Source organism: Drosophila serrata, unplaced genomic scaffold (assembly GCF_035046125.1).
Source record: "Drosophila serrata isolate PLE 108 unplaced genomic scaffold, ASM3504612v1 contig_276, whole genome shotgun sequence".
NCBI lineage: Eukaryota > Metazoa > Arthropoda > Insecta > Diptera > Drosophilidae > Drosophila > Drosophila serrata.
This window is the reverse complement of record NW_028257174.1, coordinates 9999325-10020628: the sequence shown is the minus strand read 5'-3', so window position 1 is coordinate 10020628 and position 21304 is coordinate 9999325. Positions and strand designations below refer to the sequence as shown.

At 39.3% G+C, this 21304-nt stretch overlaps 3 protein-coding genes across 3 annotated transcripts in view; 2 read left to right on the top strand and 1 right to left on the bottom strand.

The window, feature by feature from the left end:
* The window catches only part of LOC110182021 (uncharacterized), a 49367-nt gene extending 40088 nt beyond the window's left edge, over positions 1 to 9279 (top strand). The window contains exons 2-6 of the mRNA XM_086836410.1: positions 4516 to 4575; positions 4638 to 4835; positions 5662 to 5855; positions 5931 to 6027; positions 7403 to 9279. Of these exons, the coding sequence (XP_086692536.1) occupies positions 4516 to 4575; positions 4638 to 4835; positions 5662 to 5855; positions 5931 to 6027; positions 7403 to 7563 (710 nt within the window). The 3' untranslated portion in view covers positions 7564 to 9279. The remainder of the gene's footprint in view (positions 1 to 4515; positions 4576 to 4637; positions 4836 to 5661; positions 5856 to 5930; positions 6028 to 7402) is intronic.
* A 1376-nt stretch (positions 9280 to 10655) lies between these two features.
* Positions 10656 to 12342, bottom strand: LOC110181833 (sentrin-specific protease 1-like). Its single transcript, XM_020949736.2, has 4 exons — positions 11960 to 12342; positions 11718 to 11894; positions 11444 to 11653; positions 10656 to 11372 (listed from the first exon to the last, which is right to left on the bottom strand). The coding sequence occupies exon 4, from the start codon at positions 11237 to 11239 to the stop codon at positions 10823 to 10825; it is 417 nt and encodes a 138-aa protein (XP_020805395.2). The 5' UTR covers positions 11240 to 11372; positions 11444 to 11653; positions 11718 to 11894; positions 11960 to 12342; the 3' UTR covers positions 10656 to 10822.
* A 495-nt stretch (positions 12343 to 12837) lies between these two features.
* On the top strand, positions 12838 to 14289 carry LOC110181832 (proteasome subunit alpha type-5-like). The gene is made up of 2 exons (XM_020949735.2): positions 12838 to 13458; positions 13514 to 14289. Exons 1-2 carry the CDS (start codon positions 13341 to 13343, stop codon positions 14212 to 14214), a joined length of 819 nt encoding a protein of 272 aa, XP_020805394.2. The 5' UTR covers positions 12838 to 13340; the 3' UTR covers positions 14215 to 14289.
* The last annotated feature ends 7015 nt before the right edge of the window (positions 14290 to 21304 follow it).

Genomic DNA, 21304 nt, shown 5'->3' with positions numbered 1-21304 from the left:
TTTCCGTGTATCGTCGGCGGCAACTCCTTGGCCATGGCCATAAAGCCATAAACCGAACCGCGTGCTAAGGCCCAGATCCTGGCAGGTATCAGGTAGATATAGATATCCAAATATAGGTAGGTAGGTTGCTGCATATCAACATTATAACGGAGATGTCCTCTCCCGGCAATGATGATGATGATGGTCACCCTGCTGGACGCACTTGTTGATCCCGCGACAGGGTCAAGTCAAACATAAATCGCAGAGACCAGAGAACATCGCGCTGGGCGCTCGGAAATGCCCATGGTATTTCCGCATCCTTGCGGGAAATTCTTAGACGTTGAGCCGGGGGAAAAACTGGATCCACACATGTTCGAATCGAATCGAATCGTGGGCGAGGCTACTTAGGCTCTAATTTCCACATTATGCCATCTTCTTAGCCACCTGATGCCATCACAGCTGGATCCCAGATGCAGGGCAGGGCAGGGCAGTGCAGGACGGGATTTGCCCGAGAACAGGACCAGGTGCACGCGTGTCCTTGACCGAGATGGTCCACTTGACCACGGGAAAGTGACTGCATGTTGGAAGTGAAGGTGACTTGGCAAGGATTAATGACTTTAAGAAAGTACAGTCTTCTAGTATATTGCAAAATATATTGTAATTGATAAGGGAATGCATATAAAATAGCTTAGTTCCGAGAAGGAATCTCTGCTTATTTCTCTGCTATTTAATGGAAAAGCCTTAAGGACTCTCCAGCCAAGTATCACTCGAGTACAGTTGTGCTTAAATGCTGAAATATCTCTTTGAGCCACAATTAAGCGTTCAGCATTTAACCGCCCCCTCTTAGTAAGAGAGTGGCTCCTTCCCCGTTTTACGAGGGCCACTTTACGTGCCCATCGCTGGTTTCCTTCTGTTTTATTTTTTGCCAGCTTTAAAGTGATTTTGTTAGTGGCACTAAGTGCACTGCCCCCCCCCCAGAACCCTTTCCACTTTCCCTTAAAGTTGGCCTCAGCATTATTTCCTTATCTCACTGCACGCCTTTGGGGTATGCAACACTTTTTTGTCCACTAAGGAACGTGGAATTTCTAGGACTTGTTGTAGGGTATTCAAAGGATAGAATGGGGAATATTAGCTATTAATAAGGAATCAGTTTTTGAGAAAATTTGGTAATAATATATACTAAGGTAATGAGGGAATGAAGAAATCTAGGAATTGTAATTCTTATTATTATATTCCACTACTTTCTGATCTTTCTTAACATAGCTTTCTTTATATAATTCCCTTCACAATCAAGTTTAACCCTAAGTCTTATATCTTATAAAGGATATACTTGAAGTATTGCCTTGTTTTCAACCAACTTTCCAGGGTATCCCGGTACCTAATACTTCTTGAATTCCCTAAGTCATTCTGCCTTTGTTGTGCTTGGCATTCTCAGGGTTCGTTTGAAGCCTTTGCATGCGTCACATTGAATTGACTTGAATTCTGTTTTCTACATATACATATATATTTATAAACATACATACTTATGGTAAATAAGCGGCTTTGAGTACACCTGCCTCTGCCCCTGCCTTCCCCCATTTGAGTTTGGATTCCCGGGAAATCTACAACGTGAGGCAGACATCTTGGCCCGCCGACAACGACGCCGTTTGTAATCGTAGAAAATCAATAGAGTTTCCCCACTGATAATTGTGTTTGTGTTATGACTGTCCCCAGTTTTTGTTCCCATTCCTAGTCTCCTGCGTTTCTTTCAGTGTACCATTGTGTCCTGCCTATCTCTGTGTGAGTGCGTTCTTATGAATTATTGAACGGCTTATGGAGTTCTTTTTTTTTTTGGTTGCTCCTTGTAATGTTTATTTACATCTGTAATCCGGTCTCCATTTTTTGTACTTTGTTTGGCAAAACTTTGTGCCTTTGCTTTTTTTTTTTGCATCTTAACAAAGTCCACCGGCTATTGATGTGGCTTAAATGAAACAAATAAAATACGAGAAAGGAAACTAATTTTGGGGAAGCCGACGTCTATATATTCCCTTAAACTTCTGATTAATGAGCTCTTCAATATATTGGTTTATTTTTGTATAAAGCATACATCACAATATAGGCTGTATTTCTATCACAAATTTTTTAATTATTTGTTCCCCTCTGGAGTGTTTCTGTAGAGTTTTCCATTAATTAAGCATCTGCAATATCTCCAGACTCTGCTCATTATATTAAACCCAAAAAACCATTGCCATGTCTCATCGCCTTAACCCCACAAAACCCCCTGCTGCTGCTGATGAGTCACAAATTGCGTAAAATGTTTTTCTTAATTGCCGGACTTCCTCCAGCGTCCTGCGTCCTAGTGTCCTAGGTCCTGCCCTGTCAGGTCTTTGTCTGAGGGCTACTGATTATTAAAATTGCATTCCGTCGCTGTTGTGTGGGTTGTTTGTTTACTCTAATGAGCATTTAATGGCCAATTCCAACCAGGTGACACACACACACACACTCTCTACAGAGCGAGGGATAGCAATGGGAAAATTGGTGAAAATCAAGCAAGAATGAGAGGTCCTTCCGGTTTTGCACTTTACCCTTTTGGGCCCTCTCTAACCCGCTCACACTCTCACCCTCTAATTTCGTTTTTATTACACTTTTCCCAGTTCATTACCGTGTCTCGTATATTTCCCTCTTCCTTTTTTTTGCGGCTTTTCATTCATAAATTACGGGGAAATTCGCCAGATACAAGTAAGGTTGTTTTTCTATTTTTTTTCGCCGCACTCTTCACCGGAATTCCCCTCAATTCCCGTACACACACACACATCCTTTTATGGGATGCGATCCTTTGTACTTATCCCTGTGGGAATTGCGTATAATTTGCGCATGTTAATTAGCTAATTTCGGGCATAGATTTGAGCCCATCGTCGAACACATGTAATTAAGCAAATTAGGCAAATGAAGCAACTAAATAAATAGTTCATGGCTGCAAAGGATCTGGGGGGCTGTGTCTGTGTGCGTGTGTTTTTTGGGGGAGATGCTAATCGCTTTCAAGGTCATTTTCCTAACTGGCTGTCTTTATGACCTCTTCCCTGCTCAGGAGTTTCGGTTTTTGCACTGTTAAAAAAGGAAATTTTCATAGAACTCTATTTATATTTTTATACCCTTGCAATGGTTTTATAATTTTAGTTAGAGTCATTTCCGACTCTATAAATCATATGTTTTTTTGATCAGCATTAATAGGCGAATCTTTTTAGACATATCGGGAGGAAAACAAAAATTTTTCCATATTTTCAAAAAAAGATAAGGGGTTACATCGTTAAAATTTTCAAAAATTGCCAAAAATTGTAATTTTGAATCGAGTCTGCAGATTTATTAAACTAATAAAAAATAGCATAGAACGGGTTTCCGAGTTAAAATTAATGCATTTTTAGCTTAGCTTTGAATTTTATAAACTTTGATTAGTCAACAAAATTGTCATAGAAAAATATCAATAAATATTGACTCTTTATTGAGTTCTTTATTTATTGTTTATAAAAATGTATTATTAATTTTAATGGTGAACGATTTATTTTGCCTCCCCGTTAACGAGTTGGATATTATCTTCCACTTTAAAATGTTTTAAATATATATATATATATATACATAGATATTTTGTACAGTGCCAGCACTTTGAGAAGGGTTTCGGGTCCTGATCCTGGGTCCCACCTGCTCGCTTAGGCTTAGTCTCCTTGGCTGCTGTGGTTATGGGTCGGTTTATTTCTTTTTTGTTGGGTTTTCTGGTGAGCCCATCTCATGTGGTTCTTTGGTCCTGTGGCTTCGACCCTGTTTGGGGGCCATACATCATCGAAAACGCCAGCATATACACGCACACCCCCAAGGCCTACCTTCGCTCAGCAAACTTTTAATGCACTAAATAACTATGGAAAGTTGCCTCGTCTTGGGGGGGAAGTGTGTGTGTGTGTATGGTTAGATCCTTTCACACCACACAGGACCAAGGCATGACTAAGGGGAGGTGTGACGATGGCAAACCCATTTGCATAAGTTGGAAGTGGGAAAAGTGCATTCGCAGCACTTTAGACAAACTTCCAACGACGTCAGCAGCGTCTGGAAAACTTCATCCTTGACACTCCACCCACTCACACACACATGAACACACACCCATATGCAAGGATAACAGCAGGGGGAGTCCCTCTCCTAGATGGCAATCATCTGGGTATAAGCATGGCCATATATGATCCTTTAAGTGCTGCACGATTGCATAATAGACGAAAATTTTCAAGTGCAAACTTGGCATAATTCCTTCTTGGCCATCAAAATCTGTGCACCGAGTGTGTTTATTGCATTTTATTTATTCGGCAAGAGCCAAGTTTTCAAGTGTCCTTGTGTGGGATATATATTCTTAGCTTGGCCTTAAGCCACTTGAGAAGTTCTAAATTGGGGGACAGCGAAATGGTCTTTTAGAAAATTGTTTTACTTCTGAAGCAGGGAACGAGTGAATTAGATTCCTTTAATTTAGGGTTTAAATCATTTTCTAATCTTAATTTATCTATCTCAACCTATTTCCAGTTGTAAGGCTAGAGGTCTTTGCCGATGAGGAGGTAACCCCAGCGACCAGTCTCTCGGAAGGTGAGTTATTCCCCATTTCTGGTTTTAATCGTCGAGGAATAAACCTGAAATTCTCCCTACAGAATGGGGCTCTGGCTGGCGAGGCCCCAACTTCCTGGTGGAGGTGGAGCAAACTGCTCCAATGTCGCCGCCATCCTCATCCTCGGCATCCTCCAATGGCAGCGAGGACTACATTGGGGAGCTGAGCAGCCAGGAGGCGGATGAGGGTTTCACCACAGGCGCCACCACAGGAGCGTCGAATAGCACTGCCGTGGAGACGGGTAAGTGTATTCACCTATCTCACATACCATATATTTCTATATTGTCTGATTTCAAACAATATAAATTTATAAAACATGTGTTGTGGCAACAAGTTTTCACTTTGTTTTTGCTGACTAAAAAGTTGTGGCAGGCAAAACTGTGAACTAACTTTAATTGGTTGGCCAAAAAAAGTATTTAATTTGCTGTTTTTAAACATGGATAGATTTGAAATTAAACAGAATGTGTTTTCCCTTGAAAATTCCAATCCCCTTTAAGCTGTGGAAAATTGCATTTATTTAAATCATTTTTGCCTAATTCGGTAATATCCCATTTAATGTAAGCACAGATTAGGGGGTGTTTCCATTCGCGGTCTGATTTTCCCCTGGATTTTGAGCTCAGTTTTTCCCTTGTTTCACTCGAAGCAAATATTGAATTTTCGTGACTCAAATCGAAGCCGAACTCGCGCAATTTCCACACCTGGACGAAGCTGGATTGAAATCCCTGTCTGGATTTAGCTGACTGGGATTTGGCTGACTAAAGTCGCCGATTCGGTTGCTTAATAAATCCCAAATCCCAACACGAGTAATCGAAATCCCCTTCTTAACCATATCCACATATCCTTTACTTTTCCATTTTCCCAATCGCACAATTGTTTATCGCGAAGATTTCGCCGCCGACGATAATTGAATTCGAGCCTGATTTATGTGCGGTACGTGCGACCAAGTTTACAGTCCCGGCAAATCCATTTTGTTTATGAGACAGGAAGGAAGGAAGAAGGAAAGAAGAGCTGGCTTAAGTCGCGAAACGAAAATAAACAAATTGCATTCCATGTGTATGTCTTTGCAGGACCCAAGATCATCGTGCGCACCGAGGAGGTCCTGATTGTCGGCCTCGTCCTTGTCCTTTGGGTGGGAGCCATCATGCTCTTCTTCAATCGCTGGGGCAAGATCCGGATGCTGGAACCGTATCAGCCCAAGTTTCAGCAGCAGCACCGCAGCTCCTGTCCGCTGGTCGACTTGGATGCCGTGCAGACGCATCAGGTTGGCTACCAATTAATTTTTCACTACGACATTCTGCATACTGAATAATATTGTAATATTGATGTGTTCTTGCAGCGCTCCTCCGTGTCGCGTATGTCGATGGGCATGGTGCACAATCTCAATATGCCGACGTGTCAATTTGCGGCCTATAATCCCAACATTTATGCCAAGGGTATGTACGACGTCCTCTGTCTGTCCTTTCATCTCTGCACCCACCATTCCACCCACTACACCCTTACGCTTTCCACACTTTTTCCACGTTTTTTTTCCCCCACTTTTTCCATCCAACCATGTCCCATGCCCCAAGTACCAAGCTGCCTCCCCTGAATGCAATTAAAATCGAACATCCATCGAGCTCAAAGTATCCGCCGCTTGTACTGCATAATTTTGTGCGTCGCCCAGAGCGGCACAGTGGTTCGGTGTAGGAGAAAAGGGTAGGACATATTGTCAAGGAACAAAGAAATAGGAATAATATGGCTCAGTTATAATATATAGGGTCGGAAATGATTCCTTCACTAATTTATACCTAATATTCAGAGCATTTTCTGTAGCAATTTCAATTCAGTTTAAGAAAAACAATGAGCATGGTTATATGTTTATAATAACAAAAATATATAAAAAACACACATATCCATTAGTTCTAGTTCTTGTAAAACTAAGCTCTTTAGGGCCACTAGCGACACTGCCATTAGAGCTTAATGAACTATCCAACATATGCTTGTATCTGGGCCCACGGGTTATCCGAACCGATCCCTGGCAGCTGTAGGGGATTTCCTCCGCCACACCACCCCGTCGAATGAGAATCGAATGAGAAATACTTATGCGTAATGTGCGCTAGTTGAAGCGTTTGTTAATGCCCCACGACCTCCCCCATTTGCTGGTAAATACAGCATTTAGTTGTAGTCACTTTCCCTGTTTTCCTGTCCTCTCTCCCGGCAGCTTCTCTCCTTTCTTTTTTTCGTTTTTAATGAGTTGCCAGACAATTACGTTGCCCGCCGAGCAGAGGCACCAGAGCGCAAGCGAAGCAAATAACAATACAATTTTAATGCCACTGCCGGATGGCAAGGGATGAGCATGGAGATGAGAATGGGGGCTTCCCCTGGATTTCCCTCTCACTCTGCGCAATTAAATCTCATGGCGAACGCATGGAGCACACGGACAGGAAGGACAGCAATTCTCGCATAAAACATGCACGAGAAAAGGCATACGGTTCAAGGAGATGGAGATGGAGATGTTCCATGGAGAGGGATAAAAGCTGTAGACAGCGGAAAGTCTATTAAGTTGAGTCAGGACAGTGTCGGGCCACTTGAGGGGGTTCCCCAATCCCTATCGATGCTAACGTACATTTTAAAAACCTTTTTGTATTGAATGTCTGAACAAAACTAAGTTAGAATACAAGTCGTGTCCATTTACTAGAGACAGCTACTGTTTGCAGGAGGCGTAAGTAATTGAATTAATTAGGAATTGAATTCTCCTACTAGCTTTTATAATGCATTTTATATATATGTAACATATAATATATATTTTTTTGTATTATTTCTTTCCAGGCTACGCCTCTCACGTGTCCCAGGTGTCGCGTCCACGCCAGAATTCTGTATTTGTGGGGGCCAGCACCAGTCATTACCTGATGCCACGGCCCCCCAGGAAGACCCGCTCGGCGATGGACCTGCACTCGATGGTGCTGGACGAGAGTGCCGAACAGGTGTAGGCTAGGATCAAAATGTTAATCTTAAGAGGGTGCCAAGGAGGAGGAGTCAGTCAAAAGTGTAAAGTCAAAAGTCGCGGGGAGTGTGTGTCACTCATTTTCTTCTGGTGGGAAACAAGTACTTTATAACTAATATAAGTTGTAAAATAGGTTGAAAAACAAAAAGGAACAGAGATTCTGAAATTCAGGATTCGTATATTAAAGTTTCTGAAATATCAAGGAGTTTTGGAAAAAAAGAAACAAGCTAAAGGAATCTGCAAAAAGCCAACAGCTCGCTTTTGGCATTTTCCAAAATCTCCCAAGATATTTTAGGAACATTAAGGCTTCGAATGAAATACAAGGAATTTTGTTATTTATATTAAGTATGAAAATCATAACGCTACAATAAGTTTGTTTATTGATTTTATGAAAATATTTAAGTGGTTTCTTATGCCAGAAGAAAATGAGTTAAACATGAGATTAATATTTTTTTGTGCATATACGCACTGTCCAATATTTGCAACTATAGTACTATCTGTATCACCCTCTTGACCTTTGCCGTATCATATAGTTCTTTCTGTGCTGGCACAGAGTCAATTTGCGTCAATTTCGGATATCATTTTGGGACCGGCTGAGTGCTATGGCACCACACACACACACAGAGCCAGGAAAAGATCACGCCTAGCATAGTCAGCTTGGGGGTCAGGCAGTTATCGGCCGTGAAGTATTATCGGCCGAGTAGTATATCTAAAGTTATTGATTGTAGATTGTATTATTAGCCCTATCCTAACCAATGTTAACCTTAACCTTAGCTACAACTTTTTCCCCAACTCTAACTTAGCGTGTTTTTTCGACTTTTACAACTACAACTACACAAATATTGGATGCCAGAGCAAATTGTTAAGAAACACAGAAATGTCAAATAATTAAGTACATATATATTTGTATATCCGGCTTTAGTTCGTAAGCCCAAAGCTCAAAAAAAAAGCTCGACCAAAATGTCCCCGAAATTGTGACCCCTTTACTTTAGAGCCGATCCCCTATCTCTGTCTCTTTTAAAAACCAATTGTTAACTAACTCGTAAGAAATTTCGACCAACAAAAATGGTAAACTGAGAAAACTGAGCAAAAACTGAGGAGGTGTTCGAATGCAAGAGGATGGAAAGAAAACCAAAGAACAACTAACTAACGAAAGCTTTAAATTCCTTGGGTCCCTTCGCAAAAGGGACCCGCAAAACCGAAACAAAAAATCCCATCCAGATCAAAATAAATGTAAACTAACCAAAGCTAAGAACCGTACTTTAGGCTTAAGATATACAAATAGGAGATCTTTACCACAGTCAAAGCAAAAGTCTAGTGCAAAATACGTGGATCAATGTAAACTATATGCCAGTACTAACTAACATAACTAATGTTATCTCTCACACATCTCTCTAGTCGGACAGTTTCTTCTCACAGCTCGAATACGAATATATACATACATATGTATTTATACCAGGCCCTACTCTCGGCGGTACTGTTACAAACAATTGTTGAATATGAATGTTTAATTAACATGTTTACAATATTTACAAGGCCTGAGCAAACCAATTATATATTGTACTTGTGTACTATATCAAAAGCTATACTATATATACATAAAAGATATACATATACATTATATATATGGATAAAAAAAACAACAATTATATACATTTTGATGAATTCAATAAAAATATGGAATTATATTTGAGATGAAAAACATTTGTTTTGTTTTTTATTTTCGGAAGGCTTTATCTAGCTCAGTTTTGGTTTAAATAGTTCAACTATCGGGTAAGTTACTCAAAATACAAGATCAGCGAAAAGTATAATCAGGAAAGCTAACCTTACGGTGCCGATGTTGATTTCCCCATCATTATCATTAAAATAGGGCTGTCACACTACCAAAAACAAAACAAAATTCTAAAACGTCAGCTCGCAAGATCACAATTTGAAAATTTCAAAAAAAAATTTATTATTGAAATCGATCCGGCTTTTAATGCTGATCAAGAATATATATAGTTTGTAGGGTCGGAAACGACTCCTTCACTATGTTTTATGCAAATTTGCAAATTTCAAAAAAAAATTTTATTATTGAAATCGATCCGGCTTTTAATGCTGATCAAGAATATATATAGTTTATAGGGTCGGAAACGACTCCTTCACTGGTTTTTATGCAAAAACATAATTCTGTCGGTTATCTGAATTTTCAAGCCGTTCGGCCGCTGGTCCCTTCTGAAATACCAGGCGAACAGAAAGCAGCAGACCAACGATTGGATTGTATTGGATTGTGAGTGGATCGTAAGTGGATGGTATGTGGATCGTAAGTGGATCGTATGTGGATCGCATGTGGATCGTAAGTGGGTCGTATGTGGATCGTATGTGGATCGTGTGTGGATCATATGTGGATCGTATCTGGATTGTACAATCCACAAATCGTCGATCTACTGCCTTCTGTTCGCCTGGTATTTCAGAAGGGACCAGCGGCTGAACGGCTTGAAAATTCAGCCAACCGACAGAATTATGTTTTTGCATAAAAACCAGTGAATGAGTCGTTTCCGACCCTACAAACTATATATATTCTTGATCAGCATTAAAAGCCGGATCGATTTCAACAATAAAATTTTTTTTTTCAAATTTGCAAATTTGCATAAAACATAGTGAAGGAGTCGTTTCCGACCCTACAAACTATATATATTTTTGATCAGCATTAAAAGCCGAATCGATTTCAATAATAAAATTTTTTTTTTTTAATTTGCAAATTTGCATAAAACATAGTGAAGGAGTCGTTTCCGACCCTACAAACTATATATATTCTTGATCAGCATTAAAAGCCGAATCGATTTCAATAATAACATTTTTTTGAAATTTGCAAATTTTTATTAGGATTTTTGCATAAAAACCAGAAGGAGTCGTTTCCGACCCTATAAACTATATATATTATTGATCAGCATTAAAAGCCGGATCGATTTCAATGATAAAATTTTTTGAAATTTACAAAATTAAAATTATATAGCTGGAGAAAGGGAGATTCAATTGGAGAAAATACACCCAACTAAAATAAACATATATGTAAGTTTGAAAATAACAATAAATATATAAAATTGTATACATATGGCTATATTTGTTTATTTATTTATTTTAGCCTTGGCTAATGCATCATTCAGGCACCGCCACGAGCCACGTAAATATTACTTCTCTGGCCTTTGTTTTAGTTTGTGTGTTTGTGCTTAAACTTAAATTAGGTTCCCGGTGTATAGTGGCGTTTAGTTCCACAGCTTGCCGTCGGAAATCTCGAGGATCATCTTCTTGCGGAAGTAGTCCATGTTCTCCTGGGAGAAGGTTATCGGTGCGTCGCGCGATATGTACTCGGTGAACATGCAGCTGAAGACGCCGCAGTCGCTGCCATTGGTCTGTTGCGGCACATTCGGCACGCTCTCGATCTTGAAGTCGCTCGTATCGAAGGGCTGCTTACGTTTGTCAAGTGACTCCTGTTGCAGGTACGACTCCAGTGCGTCCAGCACGTCCTGGTTGGGCTTTCCCATCGAGTCGCAGTAGCGAATAGTCTTGCAGTGCACTGGCACCGGTATAATGTCCTTGCTGAATATATCTACTTTGCGCGTCCAGCGCTTCACACCGGCGTGTCCGTTCTGCAGCAGGCGCGGCACAAAGAATGTATTCATACGCTGGGTATACGCTGGGCAGCTCGCCAGAGCGTTTCTCTGAGCGCTCGGTCAGAAGGTTCATAAAGAAGTTGATGACCTCATCGTTAAGCCAGCTGCTGCAGGTTTGCAGATTAAACTTGGAACTGACCACCTAAATAGGGGAGAGGCGGAAAAGAGCAGGTGAGCGGTCAACTTCAGCAAGTGACAAAGTAGAGAACTCACCTGATGAGGATTACCATTAATCAAATTGTTTAATTGGGTCATATGCTCGTCGGTGAACGGAATAAACTTAGGCTCCTTCTCTTCTTTGATTTCGTCTTCGTACTGGATTGGCTCGACAACCAAGACGGTGTGTGAGCAATACGAAACTGGAACAACCTCGAGCGTAGGCTTTGCTCATAGTCACGGCACGTCTTCTACGTCTTTTCAACTCTAAAATTTAGGACACAAACGGTAAGTGGATTTAGTTGACATGAAAGATTCACGAGATACTTACTGCAATTCGACCAGTTCGCGATGGCATGCTAACTCCTTGCGCCTTTTGTCTCTTCTTTCCATAAACTCATCGGCGTAATTGTCCCTAAGGTAAACGCAGTTCGCTTTGCGGTTCTCCATCTCAAGCTTGTACATTGTTGAAATATCATTGTCCGAAGTCCTCGAAGGGAAAGCAATACTGCGGAGTGCATTAAAGGAGATATTTAATTAATTCTTATCATAGGATTCATGTGAATCACTTACGTGTGGCTGGTCCGGGGAGCAGGAGCCTGTACATAGGAACTAACATTATTGGTCAGGACTACATCGGAAGCAGTTGAGCTATTAGAGGAACTCGATGTGCTCTCTGAGTTGGATATTGTGGAGGCAGCCAGCCAGCGATGGAGCTGGCTTATTGTTGGCCAAGATGGAACCCCAGGTGATGTAACGGTCGGCGGATTTGTGCAGCAGCTGCAGCGGCGGCGGCTTCGATTTGTTTATAGCACGAATCGAGGATTGGTCGTGGCAAATATTGCGCAGCAAAGAGAGGTAATGCTCGCGTCTCCATACGAAGATTCTCCAAATCGAGAATACTGTTCATGCGATGTACGGGCGGTCTTATGGGGCTGGGATGTCCATTCATACGGCTTTCGGAAAATTTGCAAATTTTTATTAGGGGTTACATCGTTAAAATTTCGAAAAATTGAAAAATTTTGTAATATATATATATTTTTTTCGAATTGAGTATGCAGCTTAATTAACCTAATAAAAACTAACACAGGAAAGCTTTCATGATCCAAGTGGCTACTACAAGGGCATGCCAAAGTTAGTTTTCTTTCTTTTTATAGTAAATAAATTCGATCGATTCGAAAATCTTGAAATTAAAATGAAGAAACATATTAATAAAATCAAAGAAAGTGGAGAAAATTGTTTCAAATATATTCAAATATTTATATATACATCCTACAGACTCGCAAACAAAGCATTTCCCGAGCCGTTGCATATTTTTTATAACAATTTTTCACATTTTTACATTGAATGTTTTAAGGAAACATCGCCATATATCGCGTATAAATTATCGATGCTTGTGCTATCGATCTGTTTTCGAGCGAAAGCTAACGGTATACGGCTTTTTGGGTGCTAGTGTGACCATCCCCGTGTGGCAGCCCCGGAGAAAGACGAAAAACGCTGAAAAGCGTGGAAAACGTGAAAAGAACAGAACGAACGACACGTCCCGTGGAACTGCAGTTGCCATAGCCATAGCAAAAACCGACCAGCGAACGGACGCAGAAAATGAAGCGGAGCATGGACGCGGCGACGTCATCGGCGTCAGGTACAAGGAAGGGTGCAGAAATGGTGGCGGCGGCATCCAGATCCTTGTTTTCCACAGCGGGAATTGTTGTTAAAAAAAATTGTATTTTCCTTGAGATCTTTACGAACTTTTAGCTCTCAAAATCCTTGATATATCTATCGGCGTGCTAATTCTATTCTCTTCGCAGTTGCCCTTTCTCTAACGCGTTTCCTCTCTTTTCTGGGTTGGTCACTCTAAAGCCCTATTTAAGCACAATCCCCCCAGGTGTCACTTTGCATTTGCATTTAGATTTTTCGAGAAGTAATATCAGAAATCTGTGAATACTGCAAAAATATGTTTCGTGGCAAGAATTTGAACGTCTTCTCTGCTGAGGGCTGCATCATGCAGATGCAGTATGCCTGCGAGGCCAGTAAGCTGGGTGCCACCAGCTTTGGGATCTGCATTGATGATGGTGAGCATTATGTCGTTAAAATTCCAGGAAGTTGGATAATCTAATTGAATCGTAGCCATTATTTTGGCCGTTGAAAAACGCCCTGTATCGCCGCTGCTGGTGGCCGGGGCCCTGGACAAGATCATCAAACTTGATACTAATCTCTACTGCGCCATTTCTGGCATGTCGTCGGACGCTCGGTCTCTGATTGACAAGGCCCGCATGTTGTGTGCCCAGCATCGATTCAACTACAAGGAATATATGCCCATCGAGTCGCTAGTGGTGGCCATCTCCCAACACGTCATAACCTTTGGAATGGGGGCCGATGATAGCGACAACAGTAGCTGCAGCGAAAGCGAAACCGAGGAATCCTCCTCCAGTGACAGTAACGAGGAGAGCGATGATGATAATAGAATGCTCCTGAGCGCAAGCCGGCCATACGGGGTGGCTCTCCTATTCGCTGGCATCGACAATGGCCAGCTGCAGCTGTGGCACCTGGAGCCAACCGGCGAGTTTGGCCAACATACTTGCAAGGGCATTGGTTCGGCCGGTGAAGCTGCCGAGAAATGGCTACTGCGCCACTACAAGCCATACATAACCGTGCCACATGCCATGGAGGTGATGCTAAACACCGTGCAGGTGGTCAATGGTTGCCAGCGTCCGACCTCGAACAATGTGGAAATGATGGTGATAACCAAGGAACCACCACAGTGCCATCTTCTTTCCGGCAAGGAGCTGGAGCAAGAGGCCACCCGTTGTTATGGACCTAAGCACTAGACTTCAACTTGAACTAAAAACTTTGTTTGCACGATTATTAAAGGATCAACTTGAGCATCAAAGAAATAATTCCAATACAATATGTTTTGATTGAATTGCAGGACAGATGTTTCTGGTAAGTGTTTATGGGTGAGCCATAAAATAGAAAGCTATTTGCTTTCGAGGCTTAATGAATCGAGCTACCCCGCTGGGAGAGCAGCGACATGCCACTACCACATTTCACAGATGTCGTTTGAGTTTCGTTTGGGCCTTTTTCGTCGGCCATAAACACAGTTAACAAAATGGCCAGAAGGAGGCCAGAGGGGTGAGCAATTCGCGTTTGCCAATGGGGCCAATAAACGGAAGCCATTCCAAGTCTGGCCATCTTGGGTTCAAGTGCAAGCGATTTATGATGCCGATGCCACTGCCACTGCCACTGCAACAGCGAGAAGGAGCGGCCAAGAGGACTGTGTCGCCGCCGCGGGCCACAAATCAAATTGGGCGGCAGTGCCCAGCTCTCTATTCTTTACAATTTTTTTCCCTTCAGGCCATATTCAATGCTCGGCAGCAAGTGACACATTTTGGAAGGAGTCCAAGCCCATTCCTGCTATTTTCCGATAAAATACTAAGTGTTTTATCGAGTCCCATTGTCAAATGGAGGAAAAGCTATAGTCACACTGAGGAAAAGTGTGCACTTTGAACAAGATTTTAACAGGATTAACTGAAGAGAAGGTACAAAGATTAAGGAATTTTATATTATAACAATAGATATGCTTAAATAACACGATTAACTAAAGAGAAGATATGTAGATTTTATATTTTATAGTATTGCTTATATATGGTATAAAAATGTGTTAAACACTTGCTAATAGTTAACATTTTGAGCTCTGTATATGAGACATAAATATCCGTATATGAACTTTGAAGAGAGCTATAGGAATATTTGCTAATGTCTAAATATTGCTGATTTTGCAGGGAGTCAAGTTCAGGTTCGAAGGAAGCTCGTAAAACGATTTAAAAAAAACAGAACCCTGTTGTTACCCATTGTTCGCACACTTGCCACTGCCACTGCCACATTCAGCCAGAACCTAATCGCCAGCTGTAGCCAACAAAATGTTTAACGATGGCCCCAATGCCAATCTGCATAACAATGTGAATTAATTTCAGGGCCCCCATTTGGGAATGGGCATAGAGACATGGGAGAGTGGAGCAAGCGTGTCAAAGATTGATTGACATGACCAAGGGAGGAGGAGCATGAGCAGGAGCATAAGGCAGGGAGCCTGCGTAAAAATCTAGGACAAGTGCCCAGCTCGAGTGGCTAATCAAAAATGCTTAGCATAATGTTTTTCCCAGAAGCGAGAAGGCCTAGATTTATGGATCCAAACTTAATTGCCTGTGTTTTCCGATTTCCAAAAGCAGGACACAATTTATGCAGTTCCCAAAAATACATGCATTGGTTGAACTTTACTCGAAAAAAAAACTGAATAAGCAGCATTTCCGCTTCCGTAATTATCAGCCTTCAGCGGGAAACTCTATTAAGCTGATGTCCTTCAGCTTGGTTTAGATATTTCCCTTCGCTTTTCCGCTTTTCAATTTACTTTTCGGCGCTGTTTCTTCGTTATCTTTGATTTGTCCACTGAGGGACATTTAAATGGAATTTCAGCACTGCTCAACTTCGTGTCCTGTGTCTCACATCCTGTATTCCCTGCTCCTGCTCCAGCAACCGAGAACGCACGTCAGCCAGTTGCTCTTGTTGTTATTATTGTGGGAACAAACGCCGGAAGCCTTCAATGTCCTGCGTCCTGTGTCCTACTTCCCTCTCTCAACTACGTCTTCGTTTTTGTTGCAAGGACACCCAGACCCGGTCCCAGCTATTGCGCACTTGCAATTCCTTTTATCCTTCGCCGCCTCCCCCGCGGTTGTCCGCATCACATTCTCAGCGCAGCAGCAGCACTCGCTTTTTCAGACTTTTCCCCGACTTTTCCTGACTTTTCCGACTCCCACATGAGCGATCACTTTAATTGCTGCAGCTTTATTTTGACGCTGGCTGCCGGTTTTTGGGCCATAAACGTAAATCAGAATTTTGGATGGCCAACAAAATCCACGCTGACGGTTTGGGATTTTCGCCTGCCTTGCACGTTTATTCAAGTTTTAAAATCCACGACCATTTTCCTCGAGTTAGAAAATTAATTTTCTTTGCCGAGATTCTTGATAGCTTCAGCAAGAGGAATCTACTTATGGGGAAGTTAGTTTTGAGGTAAATTCTATGGGAGATTTCTAAATATTTTTAGGAGTTAAAAGGTATTTTTGCTATGTACCTAAAACTCAGTTTCCTACATCAGATATTCTTCTATATAATTTTACTACAATATAAGTCGGAGCATGGCGAATCGGTGGACTATATATATAGATATATATAGCTGGAATAGGAACAATCGGACGATTTATAGAAATATAATCAGTAATTAACTGTGATCAATAAATATCTATGAACATTAAGTAACTATGATAAGTAACTTAATTAACTTTGATCAGTAAGTACTAATGAAGAGTAAGTATCTATGATCACTAATTAACTTTGACAAGGAAGTATCTATGAACAGCAAGTATCTATGAACAGCAAGTATCTATGAACAGCAAGTATATATGACCAGAACGTAAGTATAATCAGTTACTTATTTGAACACTCATAAACAATGACTTGCAACTTTTGTAACACAACACATTTCTAAGACTTGGCCGGCAGCAGTCACTTCGTTCCGGGGATGTTAGAACAAGTTGGGAATCATATGTACAGATGTGCGAGATTTGTTTTGAACCGAAATTATGAGGAAGCTATTTGAATGAAACTATGGAAGTATTCATCTATATAATTTTACTAAAATATAAGTCGGAGCATGGCGAATAGGTGGACTATATATATAGATATATATAGCTGGCATAGGAACAATCGGACGATTTATATAAATATAATCAGTAATTAACTGTGATCAATAAATATCTATGAACATTAAGTAACTCTGATAAGTAACTCAATTAACTTTGATCAGTAAGTACTAATGAAAAGTAAGTAGCTATGATCACTAATTAACTTTGACAAGGAAGTATCTATGAACAGCAAGTATCTATGAACAGCAAGTATCTATGAACAGCAAGTATCTATGAACAGCAAGTATCTATGACCAGTACGTAAGTATAATCAGTTACTTATTTGAACACTAATAAACAATGACTTGCAACTTTTGTAACACAACACATTTCTAAGACTTGGCCGGCAGCAGTCACTTCGTTCCGGGGATGTTAGAACAAGTTGGGAATCATATGTACAGATGTGCGAGATTTGTTTTGAATCGAAATTATGAGAAAGCTATTTGAATGAAACTATGGAAGTATTCTTCTATATAATTTTACTAAAATATAAGTCGGAGCATGGCGAATCGGTGGACTATATATATAGATATATATAGCTGGCATAGGAACAATCGGACGATTTATAGAAATATAATCAGTAATTAACTGTGATCAATAAATATCTATGAACATTAAGTAACTATGATAAGTAACTTAATTAACTTTGATCAGTAAGCACCAATGAAGAGTAAGTAGCTATGATAACTAATTAACTTTGACAAAGAAGTATCTATGATCAGTACGTAAGTATAATCAGTTACTTATTTGAACACTAATAAACAATGACTTGCAACTTTTGTAACACAACACAATTCTATCACTTGGCCGGCAGCAGTCACTTCGTTCCGGGGATGTTAAAACAAGTTGGGAATCATATGTACAGATGTGCGAGATTTGTTTTGAATCGAAATTATGAGAAAGCTATTTGAATGAAACTATGGAAGTATTCTTCTATATAATTTTACTAAAATATAAGTCGGAGCATGGCGAATAGGTGGACTATATATATAGATATATATAGCTGGCATAGGAACAATCGGACGATTTATATAAATATAATCAGTAATTAACTGTGATCAATAAATATCTATGAACATTAAGTAACTCTGATAAGTAACTCAATTAACTTTGATCAGTAAGTACTAATGAAAAGTAAGTAGCTATGATCACTAATTAACTTTGACAAGGAAGTATCTATGAACAGCAAGTATCTATGAACAGCAAGTATCTATGAACAGCAAGTATCTATGACCAGTACGTAAGTATAATCAGTTACTTATTTGAACACTAATAAACAATGACTTGCAACTTTTGTAACACAACACATTTCTAAGACTTGGCCGGCAGCAGTCACTTCGTTCCGGGGATGTTAGAACAAGTTGGGAATCATATGTACAGATGTGCGAGATTTGTTTTGAATCGAAATTATGAGAAAGCTATTTGAATGAAACTATGGAAGTATTCTTCTATATAATTTTACTAAAATATAAGTCGGAGCATGGCGAATCGGTGGACTATATATATAGATATATATAGCTGGCATAGGAACAATCGGACGATTTATAGAAATATAATCAGTAATTAACTGTGATCAATAAATATCTATGAACATTAAGTAACTATGATAAGTAACTTAATTAACTTTGATCAGTAAGCACCAATGAAGAGTAAGTAGCTATGATAACTAATTAACTTTGACAAGGAAGTATCTATGATCAGTACGTAAGTATAATCAGTTACTTATTTGAACACTAATAAACAATGACTTGCAACTTTTGTAACACAACACAATTCTATCACTTGGCCGGCAGCAGTCACTTCGTTCCGGGGATGTTAAAACAAGTTGGGAATCATATGTACAGATGTGCGAGATTTGTTTTGAATCGAAATTATGAGAAAGCTATTTGAATGAAACTATGGAAGTATTCTTCTATATAATTTTACTAAAATATAAGTCGGAGCATGGCGAATCGGTGGACTATATATATAGATATATATAGCTGGCATAGGAACAATCGGACGATTTATAGAAATATAATCAGTAATTAACTGTGATCAATAAATATCTATGAACATTAAGTAACTATGATAAGTAACTTAATTAACTTTGATCAGTAAGCACCAATGAAGAGTAAGTAGCTATGATAACTAATTAACTTTGACAAAGAAGTATCTATGATCAGTACGTAAGTATAATCAGTTACTTATTTGAACACTAATAAACAATGACTTGCAACTTTTGTAACACAACACAATTCTATCACTTGGCCGGCAGCAGTCACTTCGTTCCGGGGATGTTAAAACAAGTTGGGAATCATATGTACAGATGTGCGAGATTTGTTTTGAATCGAAATTATGAGAAAGCTATTTGAATGAAACTATGGAAGTATTCTTCTATATAATTTTACTAAAATATAAGTCGGAGCATGGCGAATAGGTGGACTATATATATAGATATATATAGCTGGCATAGGAACAATCGGACGATTTATATAAATATAATCAGTAATTAACTGTGATCAATAAATATCTATGAACATTAAGTAACTCTGATAAGTAACTCAATTAACTTTGATCAGTAAGTACTAATGAAAAGTAAGTAGCTATGATCACTAATTAACTTTGACAAGGAAGTATCTATGAACAGCAAGTATCTATGAACAGCAAGTATCTATGAACAGCAAGTATCTATGACCAGTACGTAAGTATAATCAGTTACTTATTTGAACACTAATAAACAATGACTTGCAACTTTTGTAACACAACACATTTCTAAGACTTGGCCGGCAGCAGTCACTTCGTTCCGGGGATGTTAGAACAAGTTGGGAATCATATGTACAGATGTGCGAGATTTGTTTTGAATCGAAATTATGAGAAAGCTATTTGAATGAAACTATGGAAGTATTCTTCTATATAATTTTACTAAAATATAAGTCGGAGCATGGCGAATCGGTGGACTATATATATAGATATATATAGCTGGCATAGGAACAATCGGACGATTTATAGAAATATAATCAGTAATTAACTGTGATCAATAAATATCTATGAACATTAAGTAACTATGATAAGTAACTTAATTAACTTTGATCAGTAAGCACCAATGAAGAGTAAGTAGCTATGATAACTAATTAACTTTGACAAGGAAGTATCTATGATCAGTACGTAAGTATAATCAGTTACTTATTTGAACACTAATAAACAATGACTTGCAACTTTTGTAACACAACACAATTCTATCACTTGGCCGGCAGCAGTCACTTCGTTCCGGGGATGTTAAAACAAGTTGGGAATCATATGTACAGATGTGCGAGATTTGTTTTGAATCGAAATTATGAGAAAGCTATTTGAATGAAACTATGGAAGTATTCTTCTATATAATTTTACTAAAATGTAAGTCGGAGCATGGCGAATCGGTGGACTATATATATAGATATATATAGCTGGCATAGGAACAATCGGACGATTTATATAAATATAATCAGTAATTAACTGTGATCAATAAATATCTATGAACATTAAGTAACTATGATAAGTAACTTAATTAACTTTGATCAGTAAGCACCAATGAAGAGTAAGTAGCTATGATAACTAATTAACTTTGACAAAGAAGTATCTATGATCAGTACGTAAGTATAATCAGTTACTTATTTGAACACTAATAAACAATGACTTGCAACTTTTGTAACACAACACAATTCTATCACTTGGCCGGCAGCAGTCACTTCGTTCCGGGGATGTTAAAACAAGTTGGGAATCATATGTACAGATGTGCGAGATTTGTTTTTTTGAATCGAAATTATGAGAAAGCTATTTGAATGAAACTATGGAAGTATTCTTCTATATAATTTTACTAAAATATAAGTCGGAGCATGGCGAATCGGTGGACTATATATATAGATATATATAGCTGGCATAGGAACAATCGGACGATTTATAGAAATATAATCAGTAATTAACTGTGATCAATAAATATCTATGAACATTAAGTAACTATGATAAGTAACTTAATTAACTTTGATCAGTAAGCACCAATGAAGAGTAAGTAGCTATGATAACTAATTAACTTTGACAAAGAAGTATCTATGATCAGTACGTAAGTATAATCAGTTACTTATTTGAACACTAATAAACAATGACTTGCAACTTTTGTAACACAACACAATTCTATCACTTGGCCGGCAGCAGTCACTTCGTTCCG

Bases quoted from the DNA above. Each gene is read 5' to 3' on its own strand.
- LOC110181833 (XM_020949736.2), bottom strand. From the start codon at position 11,239: ATGAATACATTCTTTGTGCCGCGCCTGCTGCAGAACGGACACGCCGGT.
- LOC110181832 (XM_020949735.2), top strand. From the start codon at position 13,341: ATGTTTCGTGGCAAGAATTTGAACGTCTTCTCTGCTGAGGGCTGCATC. The intron at 13,459-13,513 runs GTGAGCATTATG...ATTGAATCGTAG, and splicing joins TGGGATCTGCATTGATGATG to CCATTATTTTGGCCGTTGAA.